Consider the following 14,910-nt stretch of genomic DNA (forward strand, 5'->3'; position numbering starts at 1 on the left):
GATCAATCTGTAAATCGTTGGCAAACTCGCCGGTCTCGTCTAAAGTCCACGAAGCTTCATTCGGGAGCACCTTGTTTAGCCAGTCACCTTGGATGTTAGTAGCCCCCACGGCAATATGGGCGCCATTATCGGACCGTTTTCAATTGATCCTGAATCAATCCGAATCGATTCAGGATTCCCGTTCACAGCGCAACTGTAGGCTTGTACAGTATCGCGACCTGAGTATTTTCGTTCCACCAACGACCAGACGTGACGGTACGTCGAATATTTATAACATACATAACTCATTGATAGTGATACACGAACATTGTCGTCATCTCGTCCGCCGTGGTACTTAGTACTCTACGCGATCATGAAGCCAGAGAAGTACGTCTCCACATCCGCCAGGCCCTCGAATGGCGCGACGACACCAACGTAACCGTCGGGACGAATGACAACGATGGCGCCCTTCTCCTCGTCGATGCCGTACTTCTTGTATCCACCGCTTCCGGAGCGACCGTACATGTCCACGTCGTCCAGCAGAACCCTGAACAGATCGCAGTCAGCACCACGGCCTGAGGCGAGCGGCAGTGCGCAACTCACTTAGACCAGTGCGGCCTGAACAAGCGTGGGAGGTCTGTGTAGTTCAGCTCCGTCTTCTTCGCCGAGCTGATCGACCAGACGTCGAAGATGGCCTCGGGCTTGCCCTTCCCGAACTTCTGCAAAAAGCTCTCGGGCGCCGCCATCTGATCCGCAAGCGCCTGTACGCGTGCGGGCTGGGTGGGAGCGACGGTGTTCCCAACGAAGACGAGGATCTTGAAACGCGTATCGGATGGGAGCAGGTCGTGGATCTCATAGGGGCGGCCATCTGCTGCGCGAACGAAGATGTACGGCAAGAGACGCTGGCCGACGGTGAGGTTGGAGGCGCATGGCTGGTGTGCAGGAGACGAGAGGACGGAGGGCTCGTAGTGAACGCCGATACCAGAGGTGAAGAGCCCGAATGTTTGGAAAGCTCTGACAACGTCACACGTTGAGTAACCGAAGTAGATTATTGTCAGAAGAGCACATACTCGATAAACTCTTCGTGGGATACGCCGTCCTGGTTGAGTTTGGTCCGTGGCTTTCCGGAGAACAGCTTCGAGAACTTCTTGTCGAAGTCGATGAGATCCTGGGCGTACTTCCTCCGTTCGAATTCATACTGGAAGGCAGCTCGTCGGATTGGATTGTGGTGAATAGGGATCATCACTCACGGTCTTCAGCAAGGAAATGTCTGCCCAGCCACGGAGTACATGGGCGAGTTTCCACGCTGCAAGGTGGCTGAATCAGCACATGGAATCAGTGATTTGCAGGAATAAGAATTACCGAGGTTGTGGGTATCGTTCATACTGGCGTTCATCCCCTGGCCTGGATTACAGTGTCAATCTAATCTTCTTCTGAACGTGTCGAATTGAACGTACCAGCCTTGGGCGAATGCGTGTGGCAAGCATCACCGGCGATAAACACACGTTCATGAACCGAGAACCTTGTAGCCACTCTTTGACCAACTGCGTCGCAACGTCAGCGTGAGATTATATGCGTCGAAAACAAGCGCACTCAGATACAGGGTCCACCAATCAATCTCTCCGATCTGGGAGATTTCGAAAGGATGGAATGACTTCTTCGCCACTTGGAGGATCTTGTCGGGACCGAACCTATTCTTGTCGACCCTACCAGTCGCAGGATCGATCACATCACGATCGGAGAGTTGTATGTACAGACGGATCTTGTCGCCTTCTCGGGGGATGATCATGCAGGATCCGTTGTCGGAGTGGACGGCGCACTTGCATCGGATGTCGGGAAAGTCGGTGTCGGGGATCATGTCTACGACGCCCCAAACGTAGTCTTGGCAGAAGTTCAGTGAAGGGTTAGACAGAAGTGAGACATTAAGTCCTCTGACCTGTCTGCTCTCCGTCCAAGGTGATACCAATCTCCTTGCGAACCCATGAGTGTGCGCCTACAGGATGTGAACGACGGCTGTAATACAGTCGTGGGATGTTCTTTACCGTCGGCACCGAGAACGAACTTGGCCCGCACTATTTCCGTGGGGTCTTCGCCAGCCGCAGGATCGAGATGCTGAAGAGTAACCTAGAAGCCGTATACACGGGTCAAAACCTTGGTATGTCGCCGAGAAGCGCCGAAGCACACCGCTCACCTTGATGGGATGAGATGTTGGGTCTTTGAGTTCAGCCTCCGATTCCGAGATCTCAATGGCAGTAGGCACAATGGGGCGTTCAACCTCTACGCCTCGAGTGCGCATAGAGTCGAGGAAAATAGCTTCAATGGCGCCTTGATGTAGCGTGATCTGTAGAGATAGTGTCAGCTGGTTTGAATTATGGAATGGTTCATTGGCTTGCCTCGAACGGGTACCGGGCGGTCGGAGCGGTGACATCTGGAGCGCGGCTGGTCCGCTGGGAGCGTATGAGCCCCCATGTGCGGTCCGCATTCGCCCTCTGCACACACCTCAATGCCGCCAGATGGACTGGGGTTGTAGAAAGCCTTAGGAGACGTGAGCAGATCGGCCATGATGTCTATGTCGGAGCACATACGGCCATGTGCATTTGGTTCCCTTCCCGAATTAGGCGTTCTCCGAGGCCGTAACTCTGCGCAGAGGCAAATATCAGCAAATGCTCGATCACATAGCTCCTATCCACCCCACGGACCTGAAACACTTCAATAGTACGCGGCTGAATGCCATCCGCCTGGCCCGCAGCAATCTTCGCGGGCCTGCGCGTATATGAGCACTAACGATCGCATACAAGTGCGCCAGACTAACCGCTTGTCCACGATCCGCATATTGACCCCCGCGAGGGAGAGCGCATTGGCGCACATAACGCCAGCAGGCCCTGCGCCAATGATCAGGACGTCAACCTCGGATTCTTTGGGCATGGCGAGCGCGGTTGCGGGAGAGGGGTGGCGGAGATGGAGAGATGAGAGAGAACGGGTGTGTCCAAGGGCCCAACTTTATAGCAGGGCGGGGCGCGCTTTACGCGCGGAGCTTCTCTGGGGAGGGTGTCATCTGGATGCCCATATCGAGTTAAAATCGGGCCAACATCCACAGCCGGAGGGATCGGCGACGCGCCTGGGGCAGCTGAGGGGAGATAGAGTAGGGAACAGCGCGCGCACGAAGCCCAGGAAAAACATATCAGTCGATTCGAGGCGTGCGTGGGCAGCCAGGCCCGGTCTGTCAATGGTGATAGCGACGCTACGGGAAAGCGATGGTGGGTGGGCGGGGGAAGAAAGTGTACAAACAGGGTATCCGCCGCACGGGTCAGGTGCACGCCCGGCGCGCGATCGCCATACAAGGCAGAACGTCCGGCGCGAGGGGCAGAAGAACAGTCTATCCATCCCGTCGCTGAACAAGCATCTCCATCATGCACGATGTACCGCTGACAGGGCTGCGTGAGGACCTCCGCAACATGCAACATGCCCGCAACATCGCGACCCGCGCAGTTCTCGCGCACTCGCCGCTGACGCCATATCAAAATACACGGAGGGCCACGGGAACTCACTTGCTTGAAGCTCTGAAGTTCAGCAATCTTCTGTCCCGTTTCCATCAGACTTCATTCGTTCACTCCAACTGCAGAGCGGACGAGGTGCGGGAGAGTTGTATGCCAGTGGTCTCATGAGTCATCTGCAGTGTTCTCGGTATGCGGCGTACAAGTGGAGAAGCTGGAAAGCCAAGGGTCGTAGAGCAGGAGAGCGAGAGCGATGAATGCGCGGCATGGCCTGCGCAGGACTGCGCGCAAGCTCTGCAGGCTCATCTGGCGGGAAACGGCGGGAGCCAGCGGCGTTACATAATCCGGGCCCAGCGTCCGCACCGCGCAGTGCTCACTGGATGCTACCTTGACCACCACCCCGTCCACCTATCCTTATTCTCCTCTCTCCCACTCCTTCTGCGCGGGTTCATGCCCGGTGTTTCTGTTTTACCCCCTCCGACCCCAACTTTCTCTCATCCGTCCGGTAGGTTCGCCCGACCTCACCCATTGCCTGCGCCTCACGCTCCTTCCTCAGCGATGCAAAATGGAGTATCCCACCACCGAGATACCGTAGCAGACATCAAGGCGAGCGCGAAGGAGACCGCACACGGTGTTCGCGGCGCGTCCGCCTCAGGCTTACTCACCGTTGCCCGGAGCCAGATCAAGGTTGCCCGGGACCACGAGAAGGAAGGTGACCTCAAGGGTGCCCTGCGCTCTTACACGAAGGCGGCCTCACTTGCTCAAATGCTTATGGAGTCTTCGGAATTCAAGGCAGAATCTCAAACTGGGAAGAAGGGCGCATTGTTCAAGGAGTTCTTGGACTTCCAACAGGTGTGTTGTGACTCTGCTTTTGGTCTGCGTTACAGACGTGTAATATCCGTTAGACGGACGGAAAGGACTTGTTCAACAAGATCAAGGTTGTGGAGGGCAAGCTGGTGGAGCTGGACAAGTCTGCAGCTCAGTACGCCACTTGCTCTGTCTCACGCATACATTTGCTGACCGCCCTGTAGATCTGCCCCAGTCGAGGAAGAGGTTGATGGCGCTATTGTAAAGACCGGCGGCGGAAGCATCGCAGACCGCATGCGCTCTTTACAGAGCGCTGGCTTGACCGTATCGACGAAGAAGCGAGTGTCCCGCGAGATCCCTACGTCGCCCGCTCTCACCGCGTTTTCTCCCCCGACCTCTCCAACCTCTCCGACCGCCCCCAGTCGTCCCAGCCTCTTGTCTCTACAAGCGCTCTCCCCTCCGACCGGCATCCCGCTCTCCTTCTCCCAATCCCTTGGCTCCCCCACCGCCTCCGTACCCTCGCCCCATGCGCTGGTTCCTACATCTAGTCTGGGCCCACCCTCCCCACCTTCTTCCACTTCATCTTCTCCGCGAATGCCAGTCACAAGTCTACAAGAGTTTGCGCAGACATTCCCTTCTATCGACGAAATCGAGGAGATGGACGCCTTGAAGCTGCCTTCGAACACTACTGGTACGAGCAGTTCGGGCTCACGCTCCAGCAAGCCTTCCCTCTCCGACCTCCGCGCAAACGGTGCGCCTCCCCTGATACACCCCAAGCCCTTCCCCGCCCTCCCCATGGATATGGGTCCTCGCCCGTCCAGCACCCCCATTCCTCCCACCATCGACGCCTTCCAGAGTCGACCAAGCTCACCTATGCGCATCCCGATGTCCCCCACAGTCCCCCGTAAACCGTCGAATCTCTCCCTGAACTCTGCTAGTTCGAGCTACCAGCGATCGCCTATCATTGCCCCAATGACCCCCACCTCCGAGAAGGCGGAGCTTCCGTTCAAGACGCTCTTCCCGAAGATTCTGCACGAATGGAAGCACAAGCCGAAGTTCCAAGTGTTGGTTATTGACGTCAGGACACGAGAGGAGTTTGAGCGGGAGCACATCAAGGCTGAGGCCGTGGTGTGCATAGAGCCGTCAATTCTGATGCGTGAAAAGTGAGTCGCGCTTGACGACGCCCCGTTTTCTCGTGGTAACCGTGCTCTGTGCATGTAGCGTGACCGCGCAATCTATCGAGGATGCACTCAGCGTTGCTCCCCGTCACGAATCGGGTTTGTTCACGAACCGCGACAAATTCGACTTGGTGGCGATGTACGACGACTCTTCCGAATCCTTGGGCGATATGAACTCTCCTCTACACGCGCTGTCAAGAGCTATATACGAAACCGCCTTCCGCAAGTTCCTCAAGAATGTGCCGATGGTGCTCGTAGGCGGTTTGCAGGCGTGGAAGCGAGAGTATGGAGACGCAGAGCTTGTTCGTGGGGGATCCTCGTCACCGGGTCGACCAGGGCTTCTTTCGAACATCAATGGTGCGAGTTCCTCCACCATCGACAGCGCCTCTGGTACCCCCATCCTCGGCGAACCCAAGGGCTTGGGGTTGGGTCACATCCGTGTCCCGGCCGAGTCGACAGTCTTCGCTCCCCAACCATCAACAGCATCTTCTGAGTATAGTGGGTTCACTGGCGTCAGTATGGGGCGTGCAAGAGCGGGGACGGAGCCTACAATCAGCGTCGATCCTCACGCCCATCGACCATGGATTCCGAGTGGTGTACGCAGTCCCACCGACACTGGTTCACCTAAACTCGGCCTAGATACCGTGGGCTCTCTTCCTTCACTGGACCAGTCAAAACGTGTCCAACGTCGTCCACCTGTGTCAAGAAGCGGTTCCAACTCGGTCTCTTATCCTTATACGCCTCCGATTCCCGAAAACGTGAGTATAGTGTCATATGAATGCCACTGTATATTGACATTAGGGCATAGATCACCATGCAGCACGTTTCCTCCGCTGTGAACGGTGTTTCCCCGATCCAGTATCCCACCCTCTCCCGTCCCCTCTCCTCGCAATTGTCAGGATCGCCGTATTCGACTTCGCAGTCCGGTGTTAATGGCCTCTCCCCTCCCCCGATTGCTTCAATCAACCCCTCGCCGCTTACACGGAGACGAAGCGACTACATAGATCAGTCACAAGAAGCTATCAATGGTCTCTCGACGCGGCCACCTGATTATCACGAGATCCGCTCTCAGCAGATGCCACGCCTCCCACCACCCGTTGCAGCATCTAACCCGGATCGCCGTCTGAACGCTTTCGCTCAACCCAGGCCGCCGACCATCCAGAGCAACTACCCGGTGACGTACTGGCCGGACATTCAGATCGGGACGAGCGGCCTGAAAAACCTGGGGAACACATGCTACATGAATGCGACGATCCAATGTCTAAACGCCACGGTTCCCTTCTCGAGGTTCTTCTCGGACGGTAGCTGGAGGACGGCGCTGAACATGATCAACAAGATGGGTACGGGAGGACAGCTCGCGACAGCTTATGCGAACATCTTGCGGGATATGTGGCAGGGCGAGGGAGGGACTCTATCGCCCGTTACCTTCAGGGTATGTCGATATTTTTAATCGTTTCAATCGTTCGTTGTCCCTCATGATGGCGCGCCAGAAATCCATATGCAACTATGCGACACAGTTCAACGGCACCGAGCAGCACGACTCGCAAGAGTTCCTCAGCTTCCTCCTCGACGGCCTCCACGAAGACCTGAACCGCGTCATCTCCAAGCCCAACTATCAGAGCACCCCCGAGCGCGAGGCAGAGCTCGAGAAGCTGCCAACACAGGTCGCGAGCGAGCAGGAGTGGCAGCTGTATCGCATGCGCGACGACTCGCTCGTCGTGGACTTCTTCCAAGGCCAATACCGGAATCGCATGGAGTGCCTGACCTGCCATAAGGTACGTGCTATACCGGGCCACTGCCGGAATTTCTCCTGGTTCCCTGAGCGACAGGCTGATGGCCGTCTGGCAGACGTCGACGACGTACAACACGTTCATGTATCTCACGCTCCCGGTCCCCTCGGGCCGTGTGACGAAGACGACGTTGGACGAGTGCATCAAGGCGTTCGTGAAGGAGGAGGTCATGGAGAAGTCGGATGCATGGTGCGTCCCTGCGTGGTTGCCCATTCATGCTGCAGCTGACGATGCGCTCTGTCCCAGGCACTGCCCACACTGCAAGACGCTCCGCAAGGCGACCAAACGTCTCTGCCTTTCCCGCCTACCCCCCGTACTTCTCATCCACCTCAAACGGTTCTCTGTGAAGGGTCCGTTCACCGACAAGGTCGAGACGTTCGTCGAGTTCCCACTGCGAGGTCTCGACCTCACCAACTACATGCCCCCACCCCTTCCTCCGGGTGCCACTGGTGCGCCCTCATTGCCGCAAGACGACCCTAGATGTCAGCTTCCCCCATATCGGTACGACTTATATGGGGTTACGAACCACTTCGGGACGTTGAGTGGTGGCCATTGTGCGTTTTCCTTTCTTATCGCCCCCGTGGTCTTGCCAACGGCGTACCTTTTCAGACACGGCGTTTATTGCTTCGAGAGGAGGATGGCTGTACTGCGACGACAGCCGTGTATCACCAGCAGACGCTAAAGATGTGGTAGTGCGTATCTCTGCTTCTCTCGCCCTTGTCCGACACTGACGCTCCACGTTCCCATCCAGGGAAAGCCCGCGTATATCTTGTTTTATAAGAGGACCAAAGCGTAACGTATCGTACCACCACCCCGCCTTGCATATAGCTTTTCGCATCTCTTTCCCAGTTATCGGATCTGCTGTCAGTTGTATGACTATCGTCACCCCGTCACCCCTGCACAACCCTCCCTCTCCGGCCTTCCTACTGCCCACTGCGACCCTAAACCGCTCACCTTCACGAACCACAACCCCTGCATGCGCGCGCGAGATGAGACACTACTCTGCAATACCATAGAACGTAACATGTAATCGTACAGCCAAACTAGCGGATGGATATCGGTACTCAAACCAATCGGGGTCCTCCGGTCCTCTACATAGCACCCTGTCCGCGCGTTCCTCGATCAAACCCAACCAACTCTGAGTGTGGACTCTCCGCCCACGCTATGACGTCGCGATGCCGATCATCACGGGGAACGCCTGGCGGTTGCTCGCGTGGCACTTGTGGCACATCCACGCGCGGCCCGCCCCGTTCGTCGCCGTCGCCGCTGTCGCTGCCCCCGCCCCGTGGCCGTTCACGCCGTTCGTCGCGGGCGGCGCGCCCGCGAGCTCGTGCCAGAGGGGCGAGAACTGCGTGCGGCAGCGGTAGCAGTGCGGCTCGGGCTCGGGCGGGTCCGCGTCGACGATGGGCACGTCGACGACGATGGGGCCGACGCCGTTCGCGTTCTGCTGCGGCTGCTGCGACTGCGGGTGCTGCTGGGCGTTGTACAGGCGGCCGCGGAGGTCGCGCAGGCGCGCCATCTGCTCCTCGAGGATGCGGTCGAGGCGCATCGCCTTGCGGAGCAGCGCGTGCGTCTCGGAGACGGGCGCCTGCTTGTACGCGCGGCAGTAGAGCTGGAGCGCGGACTCGGCCGCGCCGGAGGCGTCCGCGGGCTCGCAGAGGTCGACGAGCACGCGCTTGTGGCCGGTGTGGCCCTTGCAGATGATGGTGGGGACGAGGACGCCGGAGGCGCCCTTGAACTCGACGACGGGCATCGTCTCCCGCCGCCCTTTTGCCTGCGGGTGGGGGGTGGGGTAAGCGCGGTGTGAGCGGTAGTGGGCGAGGAGAGGGAACGCACCTGCTGCATCTCGAAGCCGAACTTGTGGCCCTGCTTCCACGCGCACGAGACGTGGAACTCGGCGGGGCACTCGCTGCACTGGACCACCGCGCCGTCGTCCCGGTCGCACAACGAGCATTTCTGCACGCGTCGGGTCAGTCGTCGGCTCGGACTAGAGGAAGGAGAAACGCACATGCTGCCAACGGTGCTCGAGGATCGCGCTGATGCCCTCGACGAGCTTGAGCTTCGCGGCGTCAGAGTAGGTGATCTCGGGCACGAAGACGGAGCAGAGGACGTGCACCCAGGCCTGGCCCTCCGTCGGCTTGCACGCGCGGAGGAAGGTGTCCGGCGGCGGGTAGATCAGCTTCTTCTTCGGGTCGCGCCACATCCGCGGGCAGAGCATGCAGTCCGAAATCTGATGCGGATCGTCAGCGGCGCGCTCCCAGGCGGCAACGGCGAGAGGCACGGCGCACCAGGGACGCCTCCGGCGACTGCTCATTCTCGCACAGGTCGCACATCCACGCGTCGGACGCGGTGGACGCGGGCGGGAAGCCGCACGCCGACGCGTGCACCCGGAACTGGCACTGTTTGCAGCGCAGGACCTTGCCCTCGGGTCCGTTTTTCTGGCACGCGACGCAGCGGAGCTGGGGCACTGAGGGCGGCGGTGGCGGCGGCGGCGTCGAGTGCTGCGAGGACACGGTCTGTCGGACGGCGTTAGCCCTCGGCGACGCTCGACGGACGAGGCACGCACCTTTGCACGCTTCGTCGACGGCCCGGCCAGCGGCGTCCCCTCGCGCTTGTTCTCCGCCTTCGCGACCTTGACGGGGGCTTCTTCGCGCACGGGGCGCACGTTGAGGTCCGCGTACTTGCGCCAGCTCGGCCCGCAGCTCTCGCACAGGATCGTGGTCGCGAGGCCCTTCGGGGCCTTCCACCACAGCGCGGACTCGCGCGTGCGGCACGCCCCGCAGCTCGGGTGCCCGCGGCGCATCTCAACGATGACCGAGCCCTCCTCCTCCTCGGGAGACGCCTCGCGTGCGGGCGAGGACGACTTGACGTCGAGGCCTGCGGCGCGCGCGGCGCGGATGCGGGCGTTTTCTTCGCCGACCTTGGCGCTCTTCCAGTGGCCGTAGAAACGGACGACTTCGGGCATCGTGCGCGTGCTGACCTCCTCGCGGACCGCGCGCAGCTCCGCGCCGTGCATCTGGATCGCGTCTTCGAACGCGGCGACCTCGTCCGGCGCCCAGTCCTTCTCCGTGTACCGCGTCTCGCTCCTGTTGAACTGCGCGGGCAGGCGTCAGCTCGGGTCGACCTCGGCCGCGGGTGGGATGGTCACCTTCTGGAGCCGCATGGGCGAGCGCATGCTGACGGTGGCAAAGTCGCGCTGCTTGAGCCACGCGTCGGTGAGGCGGAAGGTGACCTCGGTCAGCCAGTCGACGCTGCGTTTGAGCGTCTCGCTGCGGGTGAGCATGTCCTTCTGTTTCTCGTCTGCGCCAGATCCGTCAGTCCGGCCACACCAGAGCCGAAAGCGGAGGCGCTTACAGTTCGCGGCTGTGTGCAGATAGGCGCCGATGAAGGGGGACGAGACGGCCAAACAGGCGTCAGCACACGCATGGGCCAGGAGGATCACCGCACGCACCGTCCTGCTCGTCCATCTCGTTCACCAGGCTGAGCACCTCGATCGTAGCGTCCCCACCCCGCTCCTCGACGTCTGCGGTGCCTCCGTCAGCGGTGCATTCGGCAGGAGGACGGCGCGCTCACCTTTTGGCCGGTCGTCGGTCCCGGTAGTGGGAGGGACCGTGGCCTGGAACTTGGGCCCAACGCGCGTCGCCGCGCGTGGGAAGATGAGGTCGTCCGGGTCTATCACCAAGCGTCAGCGACGGCACTCGCCCGCCCCCGCCACGGCACCCACCTAGCGTGTCCTCTGCAAACGTGTACAGCCTGCGACGCCCGGTGCACATTTCAGTACCGCCCTTACACCTCGTCTCCGCGCGCGACTCACCCAAAGTACCGGAAGGGCCACATCTTGAAGTGCTTGATCTCGACGTTCTCCTCCTTCTCGGCGAGCGACTTGTCTTTTCGCGGCCGTCCGCGCCCGCGCGCCGACGGCGCGCCCGTCTTCGCCTTCGCCGCCTGCACGCTGTGGCCCTCGACCTTCTCCTCGTGCAGGCGCGCGCACGGCGCGCACGTCCAGCCGTACCCGCGCGCCGGCTTCGACAGCATCGGCGGCGTCACGCACTCCATGTGGAAGTACTTCTTGCACCCGTCGCACTGCAGCGACCCCGCTCTGGTCGCGCGTTCCCGTCAGCGGCCCGCGCGGGGCGGAGGCGTGCGGGACACTCACGGCGGGCACCACTTCTCGCACGTCTCGCACAGCCGGATGTCGTCCGTGAGGTCCGGGACGACCTCGCGCTCGGCGACGATGTATTCGTACCGCTCGACGAGCACGTCGCGGATGTGCGCCGGCACTGCGGGGATGCGTGAGCAACGTCAGCGTCGCGCTCGCCAGGAACGCGTGCGGGCGCCGCTCACCGTTGCGCACGGTGGTGGCGGGGATGACCTCGAACTCCTTCCGGAGCCACGGGTCGAAGAGGCGGGTGAAGTAGAAGCGGTCGGGCCGCTTCTTCCAGCCGGCGAGGTCCGAGATGCGGTCGCGGTGGTGGACGAAGCAGCGCTCGCGGAGCTGCGCGAGCTCGCAGACCTCGGAGTAGATCGCGGCGAGGAGCAGGCGCGAGTCGGCGACCGCGCGGTCCGAGACGTCGCCCGGGCGGTAGTACCACGCGAGGCGGACGCGGGTGATGGGCTCGTTCCGCCGCCCCGTCTTCGGGTCGACGGTGGGGGTGCCGAGCGCGGGGAGGAACTCCATGATGCGCGCGATGGAGTAGGGCGTGCCGTCGCGGACGCCCCAGCTGGGCGAGCAGTAGACATGGTCTGCGCAGATTGGTCAGTGGGCGGGGGAGGGCTGGAATGAGACGGGGGCAGTACCGTTCACTTTGACCTCGTCGCCGTTCTTGAGCGTGATCTTGAACGGTTCTGGGGTCTCCATCTGGGATAGGCGCCGAATGACAGCGAGGGAACGGCGCGGGAAGGGCAAAAATACGCTACGGGGGCCTAGAAATGGCTCAGGCGGGTCAGAAAAAGGCAAAATATGCCCGGAGTGGCTCTAGAGGCCGACTGGAGGGGCAGAGGATTATTAGTGGGGAGGGGACGGGAGGCGGTGGTGAGGGTAGGGGGGAGAGTGGGACGGGGCGGGCGGCGACGAGATCGGTGATGGGAGCGCCGGCGGAAGGGGAGAGGGGCGGGCAGAAAAGCGGTGCCGGGGCCAGCGCAGCTCGCGAGGCGGGGCGCGCGAATAATATTGAGGGAAGGGGAGGAGGAGGAGCGGAGGAGGATGCGGAGGAGGATGAGGGCAGGAAGTAAGATGGGAGGAGCTTCCGGGCGTGGATTGTCGGAGTTTAATCTCAACATTCAACCAGCAGATCTCGTCCCCGTGTGGCGAAGTGGGAAGACCCCCCAGGCCCTCGCTGGGCGCATAAGCACAAGCGCCCCTACTGCGGCGAGCCGCGACACCTGGACCTCGAGGCCTGAAGCTGAGGCCCTCGGACCTTGCACGGCCGGCCCAGGCCAACCTTCGACTTTTCTGCAAACACGATGGTTGGGCCATGCTTTGTGGCCCCGCCCGAAAGAAGACTGACTATGTAGCTAGGAGGCCTCGTCCGACAGAAACACCCCACAGCCCGGCCAGCCTCAGCATGACTCAGCGTCCCGCTACTTCCACCAGCGTGGAATTCCGCACGAAAGCACTGGAAGTTGCTGGCTGGAGATGCCGACGGGGGCAGAGGTGCAGGATTTGGGATGGGAAGATATCCAACGCCATCGCCAGCACCGGAATATGCCGATCGGCGTCACTCTCGGCACATCAGTCGGGCGCCGCCGCCGGCACCAATAGAGAATGCTTCCCGTGTTTGTTGCAGCAAACACCTTTCCGCCTATTCAATCTCCTTCGCACATGTACAACCTTTCATAGAGCCCGAAACTTCGAGACCGCGCCAACGAGTCAGCCCCTGGTGTTGTCATATCACGACATGAGGATCGCAAAGAGCGACCATGACACCGAAGCTCCGTTCAGGTGCTCTGCACACTTGAAACCGGGGACATGACAGGATGCACAACAGAAAGTTTTCAACACTTTCGAAGCTGGGCACAAGCTGTAAGAACTTGGGTCGCTGCGGCGAGAAAGGACCAATGGCAAATTCGTATGCGGCCTGCATATCATACGAATAACGCGATCCAGAATGACGGCATCAACTCAAGTGGAGTCCATTACGTGTCTCGTGTTCACGTTGGTCTGACGACTCGATGTGACGAAGGGTATACGTTTTCGAGTGCAGGACAGACAAGTTGGGCGTACGGATGCAGTCCTCCTGGAGAAATAGCGCGCATCAGATGCAGGCTGCTGAAAATTTGTAGCTGGGACGAGCTCAAAAGCGTGCTATGATACATGGACAAGGAGAGGACTCGAACGGGGGGCCTAGCCCTTCTTGAACCCTGCGGCACAGACGGGCTATGAGCATGCGGAGTCGGGGAAGACCAGCAAGCCACGCACCTAAACGCCGCCTCTCATAGAACAAGTCCGTTCTGCTCGCGCCCAGGTTCACGATCTTCGGGCACCCATCCCGGTCCTTCTCTAGCCTCGTACACTCCGCACAATAATAGGCGTCAGATATCCCTACCATCTACGTCAGCACGCGTGGACGGGGAGGCATAAAGGCGTGCGCACCAGGAGATCCACAGATGATACACCGTCCACCATATGTGCCAAAGTTGCACTCGTCACAAATGCGAACAAGGGTCTCGGGGCGTACGTAGGAATCACAGACCGGGCTGAACGAGTCATTGCGCATGAGCACCTCGCTAGCAGGGGGCATGGGGGCATATGAGAACTCACCACTTTCCGTCACACTTCTCACAGAGACGTCCGATGGCTGCATATAGGAGTGTTAGCCAGGCCGAGCCGCAGCATGGAATCCGTGACACACCGATTCCAGGCTGACGCCTGCACATGATGAGATCTGCGGGGCAGATATGTCAATGACTTCAAATCACGGTGCATATGGTAAGAGAGCGCATACCGGGATGATGTTTGGACATTTTGAAGGTGGGGGAGAGGGAAGAGGGAGGTTACGGAGGTGAGGCAAGACGCGAGGCTGCAGTCACCCGCTTAGTCATCATATTGCAGGCTTCCCGTGTATTCTCTGGCGCTTAATCGCTTCGTCCTGACCAGATGTTTTCTTCGGTCTTGGTCATCTCATGACTGATGTTCCGAAGTTATCATCTGATATACAGCGTTGAGAATGGTCTGGTAATACTCGCTTCTCTGTACGCAGGTTTATAGGCATACAACTGCAGACAAGGCACTGTGGGCACGAGATGAGGTCTTGACTTTTCGCTCAGGTGAGATGTCAAACCACCAGTCAATGGGATATACCAGCGGCCGATTTACAACTGCCACCTCAAATACACATTTACAGTGCCGACGTCCTCGACGCTCAATGAACGCGATCGACTTGAACAATGAAAGAGCTATTTCCCAGCTTCCATCATGAAGATCGCGACGTACCTAGGTTGTACTTTTCGCTTGTCATGCAGACTCCTTTATCCTAAATTTCCGTGTTGTATTTGGAAGGGTAGAGGCCGGCCGCAGATGAGGTTGCAGTGGTAGCTGTCAGTGTGAGGATGAGAGGAACGGTGGTGTCGACTCACCGTTGACCGGCCCGGAAACCGCAAGCGCCAACTCACAGGCACAAAGGCACGCCGAAGCGCTCAGTACTACGTAGTAGCGCCGACGTT

At 59.8% G+C, this 14,910-nt stretch overlaps 4 protein-coding genes across 4 annotated transcripts; 1 reads left to right on the plus strand and 3 right to left on the minus strand.

Moving 5' to 3' along the window:
- Positions 1-342: 342 nt before the first annotated feature.
- On the minus strand, positions 343-2,904 carry BXZ73DRAFT_86557 (FAD binding domain-containing protein; the record flags this gene model as incomplete). The annotated part of the gene is made up of 14 exons (XM_048024246.1): positions 343-526; positions 583-993; positions 1,050-1,177; positions 1,230-1,285; positions 1,342-1,383; positions 1,437-1,523; positions 1,573-1,860; positions 1,916-1,972; positions 2,022-2,103; positions 2,171-2,372; positions 2,477-2,514; positions 2,565-2,618; positions 2,679-2,742; positions 2,792-2,904. 14 exons carry the CDS (start codon positions 2,902-2,904, stop codon positions 343-345), a joined length of 1,806 nt encoding a protein of 601 aa, XP_047882945.1.
- Positions 2,905-3,923: 1,019 nt separating this feature from the next.
- On the plus strand, positions 3,924-8,044 carry BXZ73DRAFT_38379 (cysteine proteinase; the record flags this gene model as incomplete). The annotated part of the gene is made up of 10 exons (XM_048018177.1): positions 3,924-4,325; positions 4,379-4,455; positions 4,505-5,443; positions 5,502-6,216; positions 6,267-6,890; positions 6,949-7,233; positions 7,307-7,437; positions 7,495-7,802; positions 7,858-7,940; positions 8,000-8,044. The coding sequence occupies 10 exons, from the start codon at positions 3,924-3,926 to the stop codon at positions 8,042-8,044; spliced, it is 3,609 nt and encodes a 1,202-aa protein (XP_047882946.1).
- Positions 8,045-8,410: 366 nt separating this feature from the next.
- Positions 8,411-12,106, minus strand: BXZ73DRAFT_95950 (uncharacterized protein; the record flags this gene model as incomplete). The annotated part of the gene is made up of 14 exons (XM_048026946.1): positions 8,411-9,022; positions 9,085-9,204; positions 9,257-9,478; positions 9,537-9,764; positions 9,815-10,342; positions 10,397-10,548; positions 10,603-10,611; positions 10,700-10,771; positions 10,822-10,920; positions 10,973-11,001; positions 11,063-11,347; positions 11,405-11,528; positions 11,593-11,991; positions 12,046-12,106. 14 exons carry the CDS (start codon positions 12,104-12,106, stop codon positions 8,411-8,413), a joined length of 2,940 nt encoding a protein of 979 aa, XP_047882947.1.
- Positions 12,107-13,591: 1,485 nt separating this feature from the next.
- Positions 13,592-14,211, minus strand: BXZ73DRAFT_95951 (PHF5-like protein; the record flags this gene model as incomplete). The annotated part of the gene is made up of 6 exons (XM_048026947.1): positions 13,592-13,608; positions 13,667-13,789; positions 13,841-13,944; positions 14,009-14,045; positions 14,100-14,132; positions 14,193-14,211. The coding sequence occupies 6 exons, from the start codon at positions 14,209-14,211 to the stop codon at positions 13,592-13,594; spliced, it is 333 nt and encodes a 110-aa protein (XP_047882948.1).
- Positions 14,212-14,910: the final 699 nt, after the last annotated feature.

This window comes from Epithele typhae (assembly GCF_022376455.1).
Source record: "Epithele typhae strain CBS 203.58 chromosome Unknown BXZ73scaffold_2, whole genome shotgun sequence".
NCBI classification, from domain to species: domain Eukaryota; kingdom Fungi; phylum Basidiomycota; class Agaricomycetes; order Polyporales; family Epitheliaceae; genus Epithele; species Epithele typhae.